The sequence below is a fragment of the Vipera ursinii genome (genome assembly GCF_947247035.1).
Source record: "Vipera ursinii genome assembly, chromosome: 2".
NCBI classification, from domain to species: Eukaryota; Metazoa; Chordata; class Lepidosauria; order Squamata; family Viperidae; genus Vipera; species Vipera ursinii.
The window spans coordinates 284,230,515-284,253,469 of record NC_139513.1 but is presented as its reverse complement, the minus strand read 5'-3'; the positions used below and the strand labels follow the sequence as shown (position 1 = coordinate 284,253,469).

At 55.9% G+C, this 22,955-nt stretch overlaps 1 protein-coding gene across 4 annotated transcripts in view; it reads left to right on the top strand.

The window, feature by feature from the left end:
- The window catches only part of UNC13B (unc-13 homolog B), a 163,082-nt gene that overhangs the window by 133,707 nt on the left and 6,420 nt on the right, over positions 1 to 22,955 (top strand). For all 4 annotated transcript variants that reach the window (XM_083356830.1, XM_083356829.1, XM_083356831.1 and 1 more), the window contains 11 exons: positions 2,660 to 2,749; positions 4,755 to 4,889; positions 5,797 to 5,930; positions 6,544 to 6,629; positions 9,406 to 9,532; positions 13,562 to 13,658; positions 15,757 to 15,900; positions 16,011 to 16,088; positions 17,097 to 17,174; positions 21,206 to 21,294; positions 22,274 to 22,417. In XM_083356830.1, the coding sequence (XP_083212956.1) occupies positions 2,660 to 2,749; positions 4,755 to 4,889; positions 5,797 to 5,930; positions 6,544 to 6,629; positions 9,406 to 9,532; positions 13,562 to 13,658; positions 15,757 to 15,900; positions 16,011 to 16,088; positions 17,097 to 17,174; positions 21,206 to 21,294; positions 22,274 to 22,417 (1,202 nt within the window). The remainder of the gene's footprint in view (positions 1 to 2,659; positions 2,750 to 4,754; positions 4,890 to 5,796; positions 5,931 to 6,543; positions 6,630 to 9,405; positions 9,533 to 13,561; positions 13,659 to 15,756; positions 15,901 to 16,010; positions 16,089 to 17,096; positions 17,175 to 21,205; positions 21,295 to 22,273; positions 22,418 to 22,955) is intronic.

The window sequence follows — 22,955 nt, the reverse complement described above, 5'->3', positions numbered from 1 at the left end:
GAGGAATATGGCCGCTGCTCACCGTTGTTTTTAAAAGACAGGCCAGAACAAGCTGCTTGTTTGTGACAAGCAGCCACAGGAGCTGAATAGCACTGTAGGGGTGTGTTGGTTATGGAAACGTGGCTTAAGGGGGGGTTGGTGGTGGTGTGGCAGCCTGTGATGGAGGCATCAGCTGGAGAAACCTCAGGCGTGGGCCTCCAGGCGGCTGGAGAATGTCAGTCTTGGGGGTGGAGAGCGAGAGAATCTCAGCCTCAAATTCGGGGCATGGCCTGCGCCCAGAGCCGTTGAGCCGCTATGGAGGAGATCACTGATCCACTGTGCAGATGGGCCCTTCTGAGGGAATGGCAGCAGTTGGTGTTGGTGGCAAGAGTGGACCTGGCTGGCTTTGTGATGGTGGAGATGGGGACTGGTGGTGCACTGGGGGCCACAGGTAGCTGAGCGGACACCAAGGAAAATGGAGCATGGCAAGAGAGGACAGAGGTTGAGGTCGGACTGGAGTTGGCGTAGGTAGGAACTGGCTGGTTCTTCTCTTGGTGCAGGGACACCCCCTGCAGCCTACTGGCGTCCATGGAGAAGGGGGTGGAAGCCCTGGCCCCACCAAAACATTGGTCCCTTGAGAGCAAGTTCCCAGTTGAGGTAGGAGGGTTTATAGGAGGTGGGTTGGGGGGCTCGGGCTGGCAGGAACTTCTCAGTTGTGGGAAGAGGAGGTATGACGGGATGTGGTGATCCACCACGGAGAGAGCATGTTCGGTGTTTGGTTCTAGGTCGGTCTTCCAGAACTGCCGCCTCCTCATCAACTCAATCTCAGTGCCTGACCGCTGGAACCTGTGTGGTCAACCTGAGATAAATCTCTCCTCAGGTGTGATCTTTTGAGGGACAAAAGGCCCGGCCTGGCACTAAGAGCCAGGCGTGCACTATGTTGAGTGTGCTCCTTTAGAAGATGTGCACACTCTTCAGTGACCCAGAGCAGAGCCTGTATTAAGGACTGCAGCCTGACCATAAGAGTGGGGAAACCCCTCTTGCAAGAGGACCTGGTGCAGGAGGGGAGGGCCAGAGGGGGCATCTTATTCTAGGCCTCTGTTGGATACCCTCACTCTCAGTTAGGCTCTGGCTGGACTGAAGCACTGGGCCTCTTCTCCCTCCGTTCCCCACCCTCACCCCATCTTTGCTAGGAAAATACGGGGAACGCCCGCTGAGAACTGCAGGCAGTTCCCGCTGTTTGAATTCGTGGCCGGGAAAAGTGCTTAATGCTTGGATAAGAGGCTTGTTCCTTCGACCGCTTGCACCCGTAATTGGATGTAGTACAGCCAGTACAGCTCGGTCCAATTAAGCCTTGTTTGCAACGATAAGCATTGAATGAGGGAGCTCTTGATTGATCTCCCCCAACAGGTTTGGTCTCAGGTAGCAAAGGGAGACAAGGCTTTTGCCACCAATAATTTTCACGCTCGCAGGGAAGGATGTTCTCTGTCTGGAAGAGCGGCTACTTTGGCTGTCTTGCTTTCTGCTCACAGGCTGCTTTGGAAGAGGCAATCCAGAGGGCTTGGTCGGCAGAGGGAACCCAGCCACCGTTGTCAGCCCCTGGCTGGGCTTAATCCTGCCTGAAACGGATTGGATGCGATCCCACCCCCACCCCCGCCTTCCCTCTTGGCCCAGGACCAAGGGTTGGTTCCCCTGGCGCTCCTTGGTGCTGGTCTGCACCTTTGGGGGACACGGTCAGGGGTGCCTGACTTTTGGCCGGCATTGGAGGAGGGGCAACTCAACAAATGTCTCACAAATGTTGGGGCTCAGCTATGGTCATAAGCCTTTGGACACCTATGTGCAGGTTCTTGAAATGCTGACCAGGGGGTGCTGCGAGAAAAATCTGACACCCTAAAAGCCCATTAACGACATCCTTAAAAACGAGGAGGGTGTGTTTTTGTGTGTGTGTGTGTTATTCATTAAAAAAGAATTGAAGCGCATCCAAACCGTGTGCGGAGGGATTGGAATAACGCAGTAAACGGAGCGTGTTAATAGATCGAGGGAATTAAATTGACACACAAAACAGAAGAAGCTTGTCCCAGGGAGCGAATACGGCAAGAGTCGTCGGAAGCAACGTTGGCATTTATTGAGGCAGGCAAGTAGAAAAATCAGATCTCTGGCGTTCGTTCGAGTCCCAAAATGTTTCCTGCTGAAGTTTTCCCTGTGAGACAGTCACCAAGCAGAAGAAAAGAGCTCAGGAACTCTGGTGGGGATGGAGTGACTTTTTCTGGCCTCCCCCAGACCTGAGGCAAGATTTTCACACCTTCACCATAACTTAGGAGTGACCCAGGTATCAAAGGGGTGCATGTGTGTGTGTGTGTGTGTGTGTGTGTGTACACCAGTAGAGGAAGCATATCGCATCACGGGAAGGTTCAATCCAGCATGGTTCCTCCCCCCACCCTTGTAGGTGGGGGAAGAGAGGGGCAGGGGTCTAAAGAGCAAATGCTGGACCCCCGGGCTGGTCTGCACCAGCTCCCCTCCCGTAGGGCCCCTCCCCAACCTTTTAGCCCCAGCTTCTCCTGGTATTCAGCCCCTCCTGATGCTGCAGCCGCGCTGCGCCCCCCACCCCAGGAGCAGGCTTGGTGGGTTCCTGACAGGGGTCCCCAGGCCTTGAAAATCCCCCCTGTGTTCCTGCCTACAGAACAACTTCCCCGCCAGCAGCCAGGAGCGTCTGCAGGACCTCAAGTCCACCGTGGACCTGCTGACCAGCATCACCTTTTTCCGAATGAAGGTAGGACCATTCTTTCCGAGATTCTTGGGGTCCCAGGCCTTTAGGGCTCATACTCCCCACATCACGTCCTTCGTGGACTTTGAAACCTGGGGAGGGAGAGGGATTTCCTGACTTTGGAGGGGGGGAGTCTCTGCCTGGGCGGAGGGGGGTCTGGTCTGCGGGAGGCCTCCCCTGCCCTCTTCCTTCTGCTCCGGCCGGGTTGCCTCTCTTAGCCCTCCCAGCTCCTGCCACCCCAGTCGGTCACGCAAGGCAGGGCAAAGCCGAGACCTGAAAGGGGGCAGGAAAGAGATAGCCCCCTGTTTCCCCCCCACACACACACACACTGATGTGGGTCTGCTGTGTGCTTCCCCACCCCCTTCCAGAATTCAGAGGCTGCCCTGGCCATCCCAGCCAGTCAGCCGCCTCTGCTGTGCCCCATACATGGCGGAGCGTGAAGCACTCCGACCTAAGGGATCCCGTGTTCCTCCTCACCCATCCCTCTTAAGCAGCCGTGATCTCAATCCTGGTGCTTTTTGAGGGACGGGAGATGATGGCTCTTTCTTGAGTCTTCTTCGCCTCTCTTCCTGCACAGAAACGCCCCTAATCCCAGTGCAGCCTCGTCTGCTTTTCTGCTTGTGGAGAGAGACCCCCCCATTTCAATTCCCTCCAGCTCTGAGATGTGATCCCCTCCCCTCCCCCCCTCCCCCCACCCCTTTTCTATCCATGAAAGAAAGGAAGAAATCCTGCCCGGCGGAAAACTTAGCCTAATCCTCTCTCTCCCTGTCTCCCTGGACTTTCCTTCACGTCCGGCAACAAGAACTCTGCAAATCCAGCAAGAAATCCCTCCCTCTTTTGCCGTGGTCAGCCTGCTGCCGCATCTATTCCCTGGCAGTCGGGCGACGAGCTTTGCCCCCACCCCACCCCATGCTGGCAGGCTGCCAAACACTGACCTGCCAATTAGTTGAACTCTGGCAGGGAGGGGGCACCTCAGGGGGGGGGAGGCAGGAGGAGAGCCAGGAACAAGGCAGCTCGTCTTAGGCGGAGGAGGAGGAGACGCTGCCTCTCCCCAGCAGAGGTGGCTGATTGGGCGTGAAATTTGTGTTTGTCTCTTTTCAATTAATAGGAAGCCTGTGAAATGATTTCTGACAAGCCAAACTATTCACATCCCGCTGTCAGGAAGGGGCACCGAGCCGTGTTTGCTCCTGGAACATTCCCTTTCCCCCCCCCCCACTCCAAGCTGTCAAGTTGGCTTTGTAGAGCAGGCATCTGGATATATTTAAGGCAACCCCTGTGGCCCTCTTCAGCTTCTGCTTCGTGAAGATCACCCCTGGAAGGGCTGAAAAGTCCCCCCCGTGGACTAGGTCCAAAGAGGCTGTCTGGCAGAGCCTCGCCGGGTCATTCCACTTGCGGACAGCAGGCCGAGGACTTTCCCATCCCAAAGAGGAAGGGAGGATGGGAACTGGCAGTGAGGTGGAGGGTTATTCTGCGTCCACATTGCCTCTTGAGACAGCGCCCCACGCCCTGGTGTCCTCGGGGTGGGGGGTGGGCTTGTACTAGAAGACCTCCAAGCCTCTTCAACCCCACGACTCCTCTTATGATATTATAACCCATTTGGAGGGGGGGTCTCCTCTCCAGGGTGGAGAAGACTCTTTCAGGATGTAACAATGGGCCTTCTGGAGCTTGAAGGCGCCTAGAATGGAACCCTGCCCCTGTGTGGCAGAGGAACATGGTGGTGGGAGAGGGCCCCTCTCTGCAAGACGCTTCTGGACCAAAGTCCTGCAAGGATCAAGTCTTGAGGCAGCCCCTGGGAGGAACTTCTTTCGGCCTCTCCTGGTCCAGACTTTGCATCCAGATGTGGCTCTCGGCTCCCTCGAGAGGTGCTTCCACGGGGGCCCAAGGGGGAACGTGGTGCCCTGAGCAGCAGGGCTGCCCCGAGAAGAGAGGAGAGAGAGTTCAGAATGGAAATGAGAGGCCAGACCCTCCTCAGGGCTTCTCCTACTCACCTCCTTTCCCGCCATCTCCCCAGGTCCAGGAGCTGCAGAGCCCCCCGCGCGCCAGTCAGGTGGTCAAGGGCTGCGTCAAGGCCTGCCTCAACTCCACCTACGAGTACATCTTCAACAACTGCCACGAGTTGTACAGCCAAGAGTATCAGGTGGACCCAGTACGTAAGCGTGTGCGTGCGTGTGTGCGTGTTGGGGCAGACAGGTGAGCCAGGCTTTCTTGAGAGGAGAGTCTAACCCCCCTCCCCCAAATCCCTGAGGTAGGAAAGGGACCCTTTTGGTGGCAGTATTAAAAGAAGGACAGTTTCTGAGTCCTGGTGGCGCAGAGGTTAGGATGCAGGACTGCAGGCTGACTCTGTGTTCCCACTGCCAGCAGTTCGATCCTGACCAGCTCAAGGTTGACCCCCACCTTCCATCTTTCCGAGGTTGGTAAAATGAGGACCCAGGCCTATATAGGCTGACTCTGACTCTGTAAACCGCTTGGAGAGGGATGTAAAGCAGTGTGAAGCGGCATATAAGTCTAAGGGCTACTGTTATTGCTATTGCTTTCTATCTTTCTCTTTTTCTCCTCTCTCTCTCTCTCTCTCTCTCTCTCTCTCTCTCCCTCCCTCCCTCCCTCCCTCCCTCCCTCCCTCCCTCCCTCTCTAAGATCCATGGGGGGGCAATGTTTAGAATACAGTATTACAGGCAAACTGCTCACAGAATTCAGTCGTGACCGGCTTGAGGTTGACTCAGCCTTCCATCCTCTATGAAGCGGTATATGTGTCCAAGTGCTATTGCTGTTCTCATTAATCCTAGCATAGTAAGGCTGACCCTCAAAAAGCAAAGGGAGAATCTAGCCAAGAAGGGATTCTCCTGAATAAAGGGTCCCAAACGAGGGGCTGGGGAGGGGGTTGCTTCCTTCTGCAGCAGAGCACCTTCTCTGCCCAAACAGCCTCTGCAGGTCTCCTCACAGCCCCCACTGGGGAGGGGGGGAGGGTACGTGTGTGGGTGTGTGAATTTGGGGCTTTTCCCAGGGTAGGAGGAAAGGGGTGCCCTCGTCTGAGGAGTGCCCGTGGTCTCCCCTAGAACAAAGCGCAGGAGGTGCCTCCCGAGGAGCAGGGTCCCAGCGTCAAGAACCTGGACTTCTGGCCCAAACTCATCACCTTGATCGTCTCCATCGTGGAGGAGGACAAGAACTCCTACGCCCCCGTCCTCAACCAGTAAGGGAAGCTCTCCTCGGCACAAAAACAGCCGGCCGGAGCTCTGCTGTCCCTCTGTCCGTGGTGTCCTTCCGCAGGACGTGTCTATATTGTCCGTCTGTGTCTGTCTGTCCGTCTGTGGAACAGTAACTGTGTAGTTGAGATGGCGGCTTCCGGTTAGCGCCCAGGAGAGGGGTGAGAGCTGTTCCTCGGTCCGGTGCCCCTTCCCCACCCCCCCGCATGCCAAGGCCGGAGGCCCCAGGGCTGGGGGCTGCATGCGCTCGCTGCAGTGGGGATGCAGGGGCACGAGGGAAGCAGGCGGCCCCGGAGCGGTTCTGAAGAGGGCCTGTGCTGAGGGGCAGCTCCTGGGCGGTGGGCGCAGCAGCAATGCTGGCAGCCTTTGGCCTGTTAGGGAAGACGTCGTGCACCCAGGCGCACGAGACCCGAAAGCCTCCACCGCCTCAGGGACACCCTGAGCCCTTCTCTGGAGGATATCCGGCTCGGTTCTCTCTGGGCAGGCAGCAGCCCTGCAGGGGGAGGAGTTCCTCCTTGGCAAGGGGAGGGCCAGGACGTTCCCCCCCCTCCCCAGAGCAAGGGGCATCCCTTGAACGCCTCCTCCCACTCCTTGATGCAGGTTTCCCCAAGAACTTGCGGTGGGCAAGATAAGCGCGGAGGTCATGTGGAATCTTTTCGCTCAGGATATGAAATACGCCATGGAAGGTGAGTCCTTGGGCCACTGGCAGCAAGGCCACGTTTTGTGGAGAGCTCCCGTGGCCCTTGCCCACTGCTGGTGATGAAAGAGTTAAGGGTATCTGCGTATTAAGGCCGTTCAAGTAATGAGGGGGAGCATTTGGTCTAAGGGAACATGGGAATGATGTCGGGACGGGTGAACCTCAACTGATGACCAGTCTCCTAGTGGCCATTCAGAGTTACAAGCTACCTGAAAAGGGGGACTTTCCCAAGTTGCCACACCTTGCCCTCTTTGTGACCAAACTTTGAGCACTCAGCAGCCCAGCCACATTCACATTCATTTGCTGTGTCCCACAGTCCCGTGACCGCTTTTTTACAATGGATTTTCCGCAAAAACAGCACACGCTTCCAGTTTTCAGCAAAACTGCACCATAATGAGCCGTGGGTTGCTTAACCAGTCATGGTGTTTGCTCTCACAACCACGGTATTTGCACTGATGACGACGGTATTCGCTTAATAACCATCGCAAAAGTCATAAAATCAAGTCGCTTATTTTATTTTTTTAATGTCTGTTGCAACTTATGACCCTAATGGGCAGGCTCTGCTGAGTCTTAAAACTCAAGGACTTGAACGCTGGGCCTTATTCTAACAAAATGAAATTCATTGTAGAGAAAAGTAAGGTTTTACACCGGCAAAAAAAACGAAAACAAGTGTACAGGTACAGATTAGGTGAAACCTGGCTCAATACCAGTAACTGAGAGAGAGAGCTTGGAGATTTAGTGGGCAGTCAACTATGAATGAGAGCCGTGTGCGGTAGCCGCCAAAAAAGCCATTGCGATCCTATGCTGCCTTAACAGAGCCAGCATAGAATCAAAATCACGTGAAGTATTAGTACCACTTTATAAAGCTTTAGTTAAGACCAAACCTGGACTACTGCATCCATTATTGGTCGCCTCGATATAAAAAAGATGTTGAGACTCCGGAAAGAGTGCAGAGAAGAGCAACAAATGCGATTAGGAGACTGGAGGCTAAAACATACTGTACGAAGAACAGTTCCAGGAATTGGGTTTGGACAATCTAGTGAAAAGAAGGACTAGGCGCAGAGGGGTAAGCAACCTTGGCTTTTTTTTTTTATGACTCGTGGACTTCAACTCCCAGAATTCCTGAGCCAGCCACGCTGAGGGGAAAGGGAGAGGTTTTCAAGCTGAGCCATGCCGGCTCAGGAATTCTGGGAGTTGAAGTCCACGAGTCATATAAAAGAGCCAAGGTGGCCTACCCTAGGAGCTAACAGGATAGCAGTCTTCCAGTATCTGAGGGGCTGCCACAAAGAAGAAGGTGTCAACTTCTTTTCAAAAGTACCTGAAGGCAGGACAAGAAGCAACGGAAACTAATCAAGGAGAGAAATAATCTAGAACTAAGGAGATAATTTCCTAACAGTGAGAACCATCGACCAATGCTCATCACTGGAGGCTTTCAAAGAAGAGACTGGGCAGCCGCTTGTCTGAAACGGTACAGGGTCTCCTGCTCGAGCAGGGGGTAGACTAGAAGATCTCCAAGGTCCCTTCCAGCTCTGTGATTCCGTGCTGTATAAACCTTGGGGATCAGTCGTATCCCTATCGGTTGCTGCTCAGTTGTCAGGCTCCAAAAACCGGGATAGACCCATTGAGATTCTTCTAAGCAGATTCCTTTATTGATGCCCCGCCCTCCCATGCAGGTACCATATTTTCCAGCGTATAAGACGACTGGGCGTATAAGACGACCCCCCAACTTTTGAGATGATTTTCAAGATTTTTCGTTTTAATACGCCGGAAAATCAGCGAGCCCGGGAAGGCACGCCCTCCCCTCTCACTGTGGAGGAAGCAGGGCAGGCTGGCGTCTGGCGGGAGCTGGCAGGGCAGTCCTGCGCACGCGCAGCCGGGGAGTGCGCGTGTGTGCAGGACTGCCCTGCCGGCTCCCGCCCGACACTCTTCCCTCTTCGGGCGGGAGTCGGCAGGGCAGTCCTGCACACGTGCACACTCCCCGGCTGCGCGTGCGCAGGACTGCCCTGCCGGCTTCCGCCAGACGCCAGCCTGCCCTGCTTCCTCCACAGTAAGAGGGGAGGGCGTGCCTTCCCGGGCTCGCTGATTTTCCGGCGTACTGGGCATATAAGACGACCCCCCAACTTTTGAGATGATTTTCATGGGTTAAAAAGTCGTCTTATACACCGGAAAATACAGTAGTCCTCAGTTATGTGTGGGGAGGTGATCACATGACCCCGGGACAGTACAACCACCATAAATATGAACCTGTTGTCAAGTATCCAAATTTTAATCACGAGGCCACAGGGATGCTGCAACGGTTGTGGAAAGAACGGTCACTTTTCAGTGTTGTTGTAACTTTGAACGGTCACTAAACCAATCCTGGTAAGTCGAGGATTGTCTGTAATGGAGGCAAACCGATGTCGGTTTCAGATTTCGCCCATCTTGGGGCTGCCGGTGATGGGGGAAGCGGCTTCAGATGGCTGCCTCCTGGGGACTGGAGAGGGGTGGGCTGGAAGTGGTGCTGCCAGACAGGTGGGGGTTGCCCCCCCGAAGAACACAACTCTCTTCATCTCTGGACTTGCCAGACCGCAGAAATGGAGGCCCTGTTTTCTCCCCTTCTCCCCCCCCCCCCACCGTCTGGAATGGCCAGGAACTATTCAGAGTTTGGGGTCCTGCACTGGACCTTCTGCTTGGCAGCTCTCTGGAAAAATGCCGTGGCAGTGCCCGTTGCCCCCTGACTGCCTGGTCACTCTCTGCCCTCCCTCTCCCCACCCCCTTTTCTCCAGAGCACGAGAAGCAGCGGCTGTGCAGGAGCGCCGACTACATGAATCTGCACTTCAAGGTGAAGTGGCTTTATAACGAATACCTCTGCAGCCTGCCAGCCTTTTCGGGGACGGTGCCCGAGTACCCAGCGTGAGTTGCTTCCCACCCCTCCCCAACTCTTCTCCCTCCCTCCTGGGACACTTTTGCGGCTTTTTCCCAGGGGGAGGAGGCCATCCCTTGCCTGGGTCAGGAGGTTTGGGGAGACTGGCGAGCTGGGGCTCCCTTGGGGAGGGGTTGCAGGAGGAGAACTGCGTTCAGGCCAGATGGAGGAGCTGAAGAAACGGCACGTGGGCTGCACGGGCTCCCTCTTGCCCAGAATGAGCAGGAGGGCAGCAGCCAGAAACACTTCTGGGGACCCCTTTGGGTGGCTGGCTGAGAATTCAGGGCTCTCCGGACACCTTCGTGCCGGTTATCAGCATTAAGGCTCTTTGGAAGAAGCCCTCTTTCTCTCCAGACCCTGCCCTGCGTCTCCTTCCCCGGGCTGGTTTTCCTCAGCAGCTGCTTGGGGGTCTCTGGCCTGCACCCCAGCACCGTTCGTAGACCTGAGTACGAAGATTGTTTCAGTTGTGCTTGTGAGAATAGCAAAATAACGGCGTAGCCCTCGTCTTGGGCATATGCTGCTCGTCCACCCTTGTGTCAAGCCAGGAGTGTGTTGCAGTGCCCAGAACTTGGGACAAGGTGTTTGGCTTGGATCTGTCACTAAACTGCTTGGCCTCGGCTGCGGGGCAATGTGGACCGTTGGCCAAGCTGCCCCCTGCACACCGAAAGGGGTCCCAGCATTAAGCATTGCCAGCTATGCTCATTGCTGAGGCCGCTGTCGGGTGGGCTAAGGATTGGGCCCTAGATGGGTCTCAGGGCCCCTCGGCTCTCCTGGGACCCCCCCTCTCGCCTGCCCCCTCTTAACTGAGTGCCTGTCGGATGCCAAGGCACCGGCACCGCTCCATTTTGCAGCTCCATCCGATATTGGGCTTAAGCACCAAAGGGCAGGACAAGAAACAATGGTTGGAAACTGATCAAAGAGAGAAGCAGCCTGGGATTAAGGAGAAAGTTCCTAACAGTGAGGACAATTAACCAGCGGAACAGCTTTGCCTTCAGAAATCGTGGACGCTTCATCACTGGAGGTTTTTAAGAGGAGGCTGTTCTGTACCAGCCTGCTACCGGCCCTGCAGAAAAGGCAGGGACAACCCCTTTACAAACGGCAAGAGGCTGGAATTAAGCCTGCCAAATTTATTAAGATAAAACAGAGCAAAACAAGACACCAACCATGAAACAGGAGCTATGAAACAGGAACTATTCAAGCGGTTGCCTTCAGCAAACCAGCCCTCCCACGCATTCCCCTTTTATACACTTCAGGGCGTGGCTTCTCTCTGCCTCCTTCCGAGGTGCCCCATTGCCTTCCTCTGTTTACTCCTGATTGACTGCCTCCTGCGTCAGGCATCCTTGAACAGGGCCAGCTGTGGGTCATCTTCATCCACGCTGTCAGGCTCACACAGCTGGGTCTCCGTGGTGACCAAGTGGGAGGGGCCTGGCTGAGGGCTCTCATCAGCAAGATCTTCAACCCCCTCAGCAAGCTCTTCAACACACCCCCCTCCTCCTCCTCTGAGTCGTCCGACCCAACTGCCGAACCCACAGGCTGACCCTGAATCACAGCAGAGGCTATAGACAGTCACTTGTCTGAGATGGTATAGATTCTCCTGATTGAGCGGCGGGCTGGACTAGAAGACCTCCAAGGTCCCTTCCAGCTTCTGTTATTCTATTCTGTTCTGTTCTGTTCTTTGCTGCTTCTGTCCCTCTGAATGGGAGGAAAAGCCCACCACAATCTGAGCATCCGTTTATCTTGCTCCCCCTCCTGGGGGGGGCACTGACTGGTCAAAAGATGAGCATCCAGGTCAGAGCAGGCGGGCAGAGGCCAGACTTCAGAGAGGCCTCCCCTTGCAACAGGGCTCCGGGCACAGCTGCCTGCCTGGCTGAGCACGCCTCCCTTCCAGCGCCTTGTTGGAAGACTGTTTTTTTGGGGGGGGGGAAGGGGGGGCTTTTTTCTATCTAGGTGCCCAGCCAGCAAGCTGCTGTCTTCTGCTTCTCAGGATAGCAGTTTTCCAAGCCGCCATAGACCGCGCGTGCCCTCTTGCCTTCCTTGGTTTTGGGCCCCAGGAGCGCTTCTCCGTTCCAACACAAGCCCAGGAGAGAAGGGTTATTTCAGGCTGCCGGAGTAGTGTCTCTCACCTCCTTCTTCATCACCTTTGCACGTTTAAGCAGCCCATAATTAGCACCAGGAGTATAAACTCTGCCGCTGCTGCGGGCCCAGTGCAGCCGTCAGGTGTCGGGAGCTGTCTGGTTCTGGGTTGGCTCCTTCCTTGTTGGCAAGCAGTTTGTTTGGGTGGCACTGAAAGAATGCCGGTGGCTCTGTGCCACTCGGGGGGGGAGGTGGGAGGGGGCCAAGAGACGTTGGGGCTGCTCTCCTCTCTCCATCCTCCCAGCTATCCTCTGGGAGGGGCAGGGAGGGAGAAGCAGGTTGGGGGGGGAAGGCCAAGGGGGATGAGTGGGAAGGAGGGGCGGCAGTTGGGCTTTGAGGGGAGCTGGGGGGGCAGGATGGAGGGGGGGGGGGACTGCTGCGGCTATCCCTAGCCAAGCTATCTGACCCCAGCACTAATCCGACACGCACACCCCCGTTTTCCAACTTCACTTAATTATGTTCCTGCCTCAGTTGATGATTCTTTTTACAAACAGCCTGTTGTACCTTTCCCTAGGAATAAAACGTGTCCCTTGTCTAAAGCCATCCTGCATAATTGAGGCCTGCGTGTGTGAACCTGTCGGCGCGGGCATGAAAGAGGGCGCCTGGCAGAGACCGGGCAGAGCCTCTGAGCCAGGGCTCCAGCATGGAGACGCAGACCCTGCTGTCAGCTCCCTCGGCTCTTCTCCCGCTGTGAGAGGAAAGGGGGGGGGACAGAGATCTGCTTTATTTTCCTCCTCCCACAACCTTGGGGGGGTGGGATTTTTACGTCCCCCCCAATTCAAGGCCTGATGCTGCGTAGCCCCTGTTGGCAGGCTGGATCTTGGGCATCTCCATTAAAAGGGCCCCAGCCTCATCTGCGGGGGGGGGGGGGGATATCTTCCTGTGCCCCAGGGAATGCATGGGAAAGCCAGCTCCTCCCACTGGTGGCTGCTGCCCAGCCATTGCTTGCCACCCACCACCCCCGCCACCAGCCTGGCACTTGGCCCTTTCCGCTCTTCCGCTCTTGAACGGGATCCAGTGGACAGCGACCCCTGGCAGGCACGAAGCTCTGGGAGGGGGGGGAAGGGATTTTATCTTGTTTACAGGAAGTCCTTGACTTACGACTTACTGAGCCCAAAGTCATGAATAGTGACCGTGTAAATATTTTTTACTGTGAAAAAAAATTTTTTTTTACATCCTCTTTTGTAGTAAAACCATCACAAATCACGGTCACTTGACTGCGGGTCACTGCAGGGGTCCATAAACCCGAGGCTCTTGCTGAGTGGCCAGGATGCGGTCACGTGACCAGGGGAGTGGATGTCATAACTTTGAATCTTGAGTTGGAAGCCCAATTTCCAGGGCCTTGTCGCAGCTTCGAACGGTTGCTAAGCGAGCGGTCATAAGTGAAAGACCGACCGTGCTTAGCCCAGGAGCTGTCAAAGGAAACTTTTCAGAAAGGCAGCCTCCATTCCATTTCCCTGCCTGCAAACAGCCAAGCCGAGGGACCAGATAGGCGAGTGGGGCCGGGAGTCACCCCACCTGTGGGTTCCCTGGGCTTTTCAGAGGGGGGGGGTGTCGCTTCAGGCTGGCTTCACACAAGGGAGGCCAGAAAGAAAGCCGTGGGGGGGCAGGAACGGGACCCCCCCAGGTCGCAGGTCTACCCGACAGGGCAGGGCAGGAAGGTGAGACTACTTGGGGACCTTGTGCTGGGAGGGGTTCCTCTTGGGAAGCAAAGGAGGACAGGAGGAAAATCTCTGGGAAAACAGCTGGGATGCGTCTCAATTGGGGTGGGGGGGTTCCCTAAGAAGACATCTCGGCTGCCTAGACAGGTGCCCAGGGTCGGTCCCAGACAGAGCGCAGAATTGCTCATGCAGGCATCTCCCCCTCCCCCCAACCACCATCTGCAGATGGTTCGAGCCCTTCGTGGTGCAGTGGCTGGACGAGAATGAAGAGGTCTCCCTGGAATTCTTGCACGGAGCTCTGGAGCGGGACAAGAAGGACGGGGTAGGTCCTTGGGTCCTGCGGCCCCTGGGTGGGAGGGGGCAACAGCCCCAGGCAGAAAGGGTTGCAGCTGCTGAAGCTGAGAAAGACACAGCCACCCCTCCTCCCCCCCTTTCCTGGGCTAGAAGTCCTGGCTTGTGGGAGGGTGTTTCCGTTGTGCCAGCCTGGTCGCTCGCACACATACGCACCCCGCCTGTCTTCCTGATGAGCCAATGGGCGAAGGGGATAGCCTCTGGTTAGCCTTTCGCGTTGTGCTGGAGGAGAAGCCTCGGCCTCAGGGCTCCATTCTCCTTGGTTTGAATTGTCCTGGCTCTGGTTTGCTGGCATTCGGAGGGTGGCAGCAACGGGTGCGTGAACAGAGAGCAAAGGGGTGGGTGGGTCAGGATCAGAATTCTCGTGAGGACAGTTGGGCGTTGTGGGGTGGGCAAAGGCATGGAGGCGTGTTTCGATCTCTCACCGACTATGCCAAGTTTCATCTGACCTGGATTTTCCAACCAGGGACTTCACCCAGGAGCTTCACCTAGTCAGGGGTAGGCAACCTTGGCTCTTTTATGACTGGTGGACTTCAACTCCCAGAATTCCTGAGCCACCATGGCTCAGCTGGGATAACCTCTACCTTTCCCCTCAGCTTGGCTGGCTCAGGAATTCTGGGAGTTGAAGTCCATGAGTCATAAAGTGGCCTAGGCCTAGACCAGGGGTAGGCAACCTTGGCTCTTTTATGACTCATGGACTTCAACTCCCAGAATTCCTGAGCCACCATGGCTCAGCTGGGATAACCTCTACCTTTCCCCTCAGCGTGGCTGGCTCGGGAATTTTGGGAGTTGAAGTCCACCAGTCATAAAAGAGCCAAGGTTGCCTACCCCTGACCTTGATGTTGAATACATGTGGGGAGGGCCCTGAAAAGGGGCTGTGCATTAGGCCTCTTCCCCCTCAACTGTAAGCTGCCCAGAGTCACCAAGGCGATGAGATGAAATAAACTGGGACCAGCCCCAGAGGAAGGAGGAGACGCAGTGTAGCACTGTCTCCTCCGCTTCCAGTCCCTCCAGACCATCCCAAGATAGTCATAATAATTGTGCCAGCCTATAACTAATGGCATTGAAGGTGGCTAAGAGGCCAAGGGGAGCCAGAACAGACCCCCTTCCTGCTCTCACCAGAGGTCATCCCCACGTCTGATCCATGCCATTTTAATCCAACACCCAGTCCTGAAACCTGACTGATAATCCTCCAGAATTCTCTGCGGTTGCCGTGTGAACACTCTCAAAAACCTTTCCTGAAAAAGGAATTTGGAGGTTGTTGAGAATAATTGCATCTAGTGATGGATTCTTGCAGAGGGGATAAATCACAGCCTCCTTAAGTCATAATGGCCTTTCTCAAAGATGAATTTGTGATGCCTAAGTGCCTCCCCTCGCCACCCCCCACCCCCCAGAATCTTACCCTCTAGGCCTTAGCCAACTAGGAAGGATCTGGATCTCACCCACAGTGGCCCCACGCACATCTTTGAGAAACCTGCCCACCACCTCGGGAGTCATGGGGTCAAACTCTTCCCAGAAAAGAGTTAAGCCAGACTGAGCCTTAAATCACCTCCATGGGACTTGCTTCAGGTGAGTCCAACTTGGAGCAGAGCTGAATGACTTTATGGCTAGGTGTCTGTCACAGTGACCCCGCAGATGAAGCTCTGGTCCCACTGTGCCCAGGAGAATCTGGGCCACCTTAGGGCCACCAGTGGCTTTCACAGGTGCGATAAGGGTGGAGAAATACACACATTCTGCCACCCTTTCTTCTCCTGAGCAGCTCCTGCTCATTTGGGTTCATTCCTTGACGTCCTCCAGCCGCTCTCCAGCCATCTCTTCTCTAAGCACCCCTTTTATTTTGCCTTTTGGCCTAGTCATGACTAGAGCTCGGGGACCGATTCTCACAGCACATTTACCTAAATGGAAAACTTTCTATATCCGCATTTGCCCTGCTGGCAAAGCTGGGCGGCTTTAATCCTGGTGGGGTGTTTTGCTGGTTCATTGCTGTGTGAACCCAGCATTTCCAAATCCAGGTTGGCGTGTTGGGTAGATTGTTCCAGAATGTGATTGCTCTCTTGTTTGGGGCTTAGTTTCAACAAACGTCTGAGCACGCCCTCTTCTCCTGCTCGGTGGTCGATATCTTCACCCAGCTGAATCAGAGTTTTGAGATCATCAAGAAGCTGGAATGCCCTGATCCAGCCATTGTCGCTCGCTACATGCGGCGTTTTGCCAAGGTACCATTCTCCCCCACCCACCCCCTTTGGTCTTTGCCAAAATGCCTTCCAGGGTAGTCCATTGTGCTGCTCCTCAGAAGGTTGAGTTAAGGTCTCTGATCTCCTTGTAGACCATCGGGAAGGTGCTGGTGCAGTATGCTGATGTTGTCTCCAAGATCTTCCAGAGCTTCTGCTCCAAGGAGAAGGTGGTAAGTCCCTGGCCTGAGTCGGCCCAGGCATTGACCCGTCCAGGAAAGGGGCTGCCCTTTGGCCAGCAGGCAGCCGGCATGTCGTGGCACTAGCTATAGGCCAGTCAGCGGCTCGTGCTGTAAGAGACATGATCGGGGCAAAGCTATCTGGGCAGCTTCTCAAAGTCCTTCTCTGCTGGAGCAAAGTCTCCAACCGGCCTTTCTCCATCTGGAGAACTCCAAGGCTCTGGTCCCAGCGGACAGCTGTGGTGGTCCAAGGGCCAGAGCAGCTTCCCTAGGAGGAAAGGCGGTGACGTTGGGGGCTTTCTGGTCAAGAAAGGAGGCAAATGAGAAAGGAGGGAAGTGTTCAGAATTGAACAGGGGTCAAGTGGGCAAGGAGAAGCTTGTTCTCCCTTTCCCACAGTATTGGAATATGGAATAGAATGAAACAGAATCCTGGGATAAACAGGGTGAAGAAAAGGCAATACTTTTTAGTGCAAGGTTAGATCAGGGTTGAAATTCACCATCACAAGACATGCTGGTGCCAGCCTGGCTGGCCTCAAGCAAGGGGTGGACCAGTGCAAGGAAGTCCTGGGCTCTTAGTCCTGAGGGCCACGGGACGGCCTTGGGAGGCATCTGCTGGGAAAGTGGGGGTGGGGGGGGGCTTCCTTGGGCAGTTCGATAGCCCCTGTGAGAGCAGACACTGGAACGGGTGGGCCAGGCCTCCAGTCCATTCTTACAGTAATATAAATGGATCCAGCTTGGAGCAAGAACCACAGACAGATGTCCTTCTTGCTCCTGCATCATCCCTGGGACCAAGGAAGCAGAAATGGGTCTTTCGGTCCTCTGTTCATCCAGACCTTCTTTAGCGGTTGGGCTGCTTTGCTGCCCCAGATGGCGCCGAGGAAGGTGGCTACTTGCAGGAAGGTGCCTAAACTGCGTATCTCCCTCTTCCTCCTTGAAATCTGATGGCCTTTTCCCTCCCTCCCTCCCTCCCTCCCTCCCTCCCTCCCTCCCTCCCTCCCTCAGCCCTGCATCCTGATGAACAATGTCCAGCAGCTGAGGGTGCAGCTGGAGAAGATGTTTGAGGCCATGGGTGCTAAAGAGGTGAGTCCCAGGTTCCTCTTTGACTGGAAGGTAGGAGAGAGGGCCTTCCGGGGTGGCCAAGGCCATCAGTGGGGAGGGGAGGGGGAGGTTCACTTTACGGCAGCAGAAGATCATCCTCAGCTGCCAGCCGAGATGGCCTCCTTCAGAAGATGAATGGGGGTCTTTGGGAGAGGCTGGGTGGGCTCTGCTCCCCTGCCTCCCGTTGCAGGAGGTCCGTCTCAGCGGGCATGGCGGGCATGGAAGAGGGCACGTGGGTGTCGCTCCACCTCTCCCTGGGATCTCATCCAGCAGACGGTCTCTCGGGTGGGGTGGACTTCAAAGGGAGCTTTCCCTGCCGCTTTGGGTGGTCGGCCAGGCAGAGCCCCTGAGAGCAGCCGGGCGTCTCTCGGTAGCCCTGGAGCGCGTCTCTGTTGGGCCCCCTCTTCTCTTGGGCCTTTCCCTGCAGGGCCTTGAAATTCTACGTGCTCCTGGGAGGGGGTTGCCCTGTCTGACCCACGCTCTCTGATCTTTCCCTGGCTACCCATTTTGGATAGTCATGGTTTTCTCCCTTGCCACAAGACCCGTCTTTTGTTTTGAGCTCCCTCCTTTGAGGAGTCTCTTAGTCAGGCATTTTTCTCAGAGGCTGCAGAAACTGCCCCTTTTCCCTCCGGAGCAGCCACCCTGCTGCTCCCGCTTGAGTGCATTGCATGCCCTCCGTGTTGTGGGCAGACGGGCAGGCTGAGGCTTGCACTGGCAGAGGTGCTCCTACCAGAGGAAGGAGACCAGTGAATATCTAGGAAGGCCACGTAGCGACGTTGGTAGCCAACGGGGCGGGAAGGCGCCTCTCCGTGGCTGGTCTCTGGGTTTTCGACAGTAAGAGAACGAGACCAGATTTCATAACTACATGGATGAGACCCGTGGCAACCATTAAGTCCCACCCAGTCTTGGGCACGAAGCCAGCTGGGTGCCTTGGTCCGGCCCTCCCAGTCAGCCCGCAGGAGGAAGGTGGCCAGGGCAAACCACTTTGGACAGTCCTGCCAGGAAAACTGCAGGAGTTGTGCAGGTGGTCACTAGGAGTCGAGGCTCACCGGGAGACACACAATTTGTATCTTTTTTTTTTATGTGCCTAGATAAAAACACTTCAGGTGGATGGGAGAGGGAGGTTTGCCTACAGTCAGAGGCTCTGCATGGCCACCAGAAGTGCCTGTGGTCATTTTGCTGACTCCTTTCTCACGGACACGGTGGTCAGCTTTTTCCAAAGCGACGGCTGCTTAACAGGCACAAGGCAGGCAGGGCTGTGTCACAATGTGCCTGCAAGCAGTGTGCCCTGTCCCTCTGCTTCTGTGGCTGCCACATTAGTGGGTGTACGATTTGTCTGTTTTTTGTGGCCGGACCAAGCCCTCCGAACCCTCCGATTCCAGGCAAGGGTGGAGATTTTGTTCTGATCCAGCCTTTCCTGCTCATTCCCCCTTTGGGGAGGAAAAATTGGGGAGGGGGTCCCCTCCCCTCCCCTTGGCTCCTAGCTGAGGGATGAGTCGGTGGCAGCTGAGAATTGAGTCATTGGCTCTTAAACTGAACCGAAGGAAGAAGAACACACACACACACACACACACACACACATCAAAGTCGAGTAAAAATTCCCCATTTCAAGGCAAGGAGGGAGGCCCGGCTGCGGACCTCTGGTTCCCGGCCCCATCTGGAGATCTACAGGACACACCTGCCTGTAGAGACAAACATATTTTCCCGTGTTAAGAGTTAGCGACATCTAAAACGACATTTCTTTTGACTGAATTATTACTGATAAAGATGGCTGCCCATAAAATAAGAAGTCTGGTCACAAAACAGATCGATGCGTAAATGATAAAACAGCTGCTTCCTCTCCCACTCTTGTCCAGAAACACGCAAGAGCCCACAGACTCCACAAAAATCAGTGGGGGACAAACGCAGGTGAAAGTGGGGTCAGAGGAAGAGAAGGGGCGAGGGAGGTGGGCAAGGGCCCCTCCCCAGATGGTCCTAAGCCAGCAGCCTCATGCCGGACCCACCTGTTGCCAAGGAAGGGGGAGAGGGGAGAAGCATTCCCTCCTGCCCCAAAGAGGGCGGCTTGTGTAGCTTTCACTTCGCATCCCGTCTGTGGGAGAGGAGGAGGTGGTGCAAAAATTGGCACCGATTTCAGTATAAACAGAGCTTGCATTAGACGAATAAGGCAGCTAGGGCATCTCTGCCTCTTGAATGCTCTGGCCCCTTTCAGTGCCGGAGGCCCTGGGTCCAGCCCAGCTTGCGGCGGGGGGGGGGGGGGGGGATGGAGTTAGAGGAGGCGAAGTGACCGGAAGAGAGGAAGGAGAGCAGCCCCATTGAAGCCCGTCACAAAAGGTTCTGTCCCCGGCTTTACTCAACAGCTTCTCTTCTTACCAGCCCTCTCCCTTCTGCTTTCAAAGGCAGCTCTCCCTGCACCCCACCCAGCCTTGTTTCCGTGCACCTTCCCCAGCAGTATCCCAGAGGTGAACCTGATGAAACACACACACACACACACACACAGATGGAAGTGCTCTCCTGCTGTGCAGGAAAGTCATTATTGCCTAAAGTCATTATCATTATCGCTCTTCCCTTCTCCCTGCCTCCTCTCCTCCCCAACGCCTAAGGGAAATTTTAAGGAATGTGCACTGCGCGAGGCAGGTCAGGCGCTGCCTGGGTGCAGCTCTCGCCTAGATCCATGCAGGCTTCTGGGAGTGGGATCCTTCCCTCGTGAGGGTCCCTGCCCAGTCTGCGTGCAAATGAGCCGTGTAGTAGCTGTGAAGTTTTATTTTTATTTATTTTATTTTAATTCCATTTATATCCCGCCCTTCTCCGAAGACTCAGGGCGGCTTACAAGCTTAGCAGTAGCCTTCATTCTATGTGTATGCCTGCTTATTAGGGCTTTCACACACACCCCAAGCGGCATTATTACAAAGTCAGCTTAATTGCCCCCAACAATCTGGGTCCTCATTTTACCTACCTGGGAAGGATGGAAGGCTGAGTCAACCTTGAGCCTGGTGGGATGCGAACCTGCACTAATTGCAGGCAGCTGCTGTTACTTAAGGAGGCATTAGCCCACTGCTCCACCAAGGCTCTTTTTAAAGCCCTGATGCTCTTCTTCGCCTCCTGCTCTCCTGCAGGGCCTCTGGCAAAGGGTCTCGAAGTGCAAGCAGAGTGGAGGCGATGCCTGGATTTGCTCACAGCTCCTCCCTTGGCCTTGGCACTCAGTGCTGTCCACAGGCAGCAAGAAGGAAGCCAGAGGGCATCTTTGTCCTGGGGGGGGGCCCTGTGCCTGCTTGCCCCTGGGCAGCGTGGTCCTCCCCAGGGCCCCCAGCAGCATCACAGCAAGGCTGCATTGCTTCATCCAAATGGTTGAAAGAAGCCCCAGCACAGCCAGTCCCTTCCGGTCCTCTTCGGAGTGGGCAGTCTGCCCTGCCCTGCCCTGCCTTGCCTTGCCTTGCCTTGCCTCGCCCTGCTGCTTGTGACCCATGCAAGCCAGGCCCAGGCTGTCTTCATACAGCAAGACCCTCCGGCTGGGTTTCACCACAGGCAGGCCCAAATCAATAAGCCACATTATGCAGAAATGTAACAGTCCAGTTCTGGCTCTCGGGCCTTGGCACTTAGGAAGTCTCTGGCGCCACGCAAAGACCCCCAGGGCTTGTTCCGGGTCAGCTGAGCGGTACTGAGGTTCCAGGCCCTTTGTGGGGCTGGAAGGAGGTTGGACAGCCCTGCTCTGAAAAGCAGGGAAGCCTTGCAGGGAAGCGGGCATCATCGAGATGGACTGAGCTGTCACACACACACACACACACATGTCCTGCCTGCGCTCCTAGTCTGGGCGATGGCCGAAGGCGGCAGGCGAGGGCAGCCTGGTAGGGCAACAGAAAGTTCTCCAGCCTCGCTCGCCACTCTTAGCTGCCGGTGGCCTCAATGCCACACTGGCCTGTTCCTGGCAGGGAGTGGTCCTCCGGCCCCACCGCTTGGTCTGGTGCCTGAGGAGGCCGGGGCCCTCTTCCCAAGTGCAACCTTGCTCTTTTTTGCAGCTGGACCCCGAGGCCAGCGACTCCTTGAAGGAGCTGCAGGTGAAGCTGAACAACGTGCTGGACGAGCTGAGCACCACCTTCGGAAACAGGTGGGCACCCTCCTTCCCCCCCTCCCCCACCCGCGAGGCCCCTTCCCTCCGTCTGGCTTGACACTGAGCCCCAAAAGAAGAATTTGCGGTGGATTCTGATTTTTTGCTGTTTTTGCATTTGTACACCCCACCCCACCCCCAAAAAGTGGACTGATCTGCATTTGGCTCTTGCAGCACAGTGGAAACATGAATTCCGAAGTGTGAAATCCGTCTGGATTTCTTAGTTTAGATTTTATCACAAGTTGAGCAAAAATATATATATATCAAGGTGTCCCTGCGGGTTTTCCTCCACTAGTTGTGACCGACTTTAGGGGGTGGTGCTCATCTCCATTTCTTAAGCCAAAGACCCAGTATTGTCCGGAGATGTTTCAGCTGTCATGTGGCCAACATGACGTCACGCTGCAGCAGAAGCGTACGGTGAAACAGGGAACGCTGCTACATTTCTTATACGGCTTATCCGTGCTACCTATTGACCTACCTGTATATTTACACGGTTTTGAGCTGCAGGAGCTGGTCCCGGAGGCGGTAGCTCGCTCCGTTCTGCAGCAGCTGGGTCTCAAATGGTAGATTCGTAGACCTTTAACCTTCTAAGATCCAGCGCCTTAACCACTGAGCCACCGCGAGTGATTTCCCGGAGAGTTGGGGGCTGGGAGAGCAAAAGCTAAATCTGAAGGGAGATTCTCCCCCTTCTTCCCACCCCCACCCCCGCCTCGGATGTGAGTCGAGGGGATGGCAGGCATCCGCCTCCCTGAAGCTGGCTGGAGTGGAGCCACAAGTGCCGCACTCTGTGCCGGAGTCCGGCCCAGAAGGAAGGTGGTTTCCTGGCAGGGGGTCGTCTGGACTTGCAGTCTCCCAGGCCTCGGTGTGAAAGAAGGCCCAGCCCTTCTGGATGGAGGAGGAGCCACGTGGAGAGCCCACTCTGTCCTGAAGCTGGCAGCCGTCAGCTGGGCTGGGAGCGACAGTGCCCTCTTCTGCTCAGTTTCCAGCCCCGCATTGAGGAGTGTGTGAAGCAGATGTCGGAGATCCTGTGCCAGGTGAAAGGGGCTGGCAACAGCGCCCCCAACCCCGTGGCCCAAGACGCGGACAACGTGCTGAGGCCCCTGATGGACTTCCTGGATGGAAAGTAAGGACGTGGACGAGCGCCTCTTCCCAGGGAACCCTCGGAGGGGCTCCGGGGCCATGGCTAGGGGGTGGGGCCCTCAGGAAGCGGGTCCTCCGTGTGGCTCTTGTAGGTCCGTCTGCTCCCTCCGTAGCAGCCTCCGTCCCAGCCGAGGGCAGGAAGGAGGGAGCAGCCTAGGCCAGGGGTAGGCCACCTTGGCTCTTTTATGACTCGTGGACTTCAACTCCCAGAATTCCTGAGCCGGCATGGCTCAGCTTGGAAACCTCTCCCTTTCCCCTCAGCATGGCTGGCTCAGGAATTCTGGGAGTTGAAGTCCACGAGTCATAAAAGAGCCGAGGTTGCCTACCCCTGGCCTAGGTGGTCACATGGCTTCTCTGGAGCGAGGAGCTGCTGGGGGGGCTGCTGGGGGGGGCAGGCAGAAGAGGGGGGGGCTTGGCCTAGGTGCAGGTATTGCATCCCCAACAGGAGCTCCCGGCTGAGCTGAAGGCTGGCCTTGGGGGCTTCAAGGGCCCCTCCCCAACCCAAGATTTTGAGGGGCCGG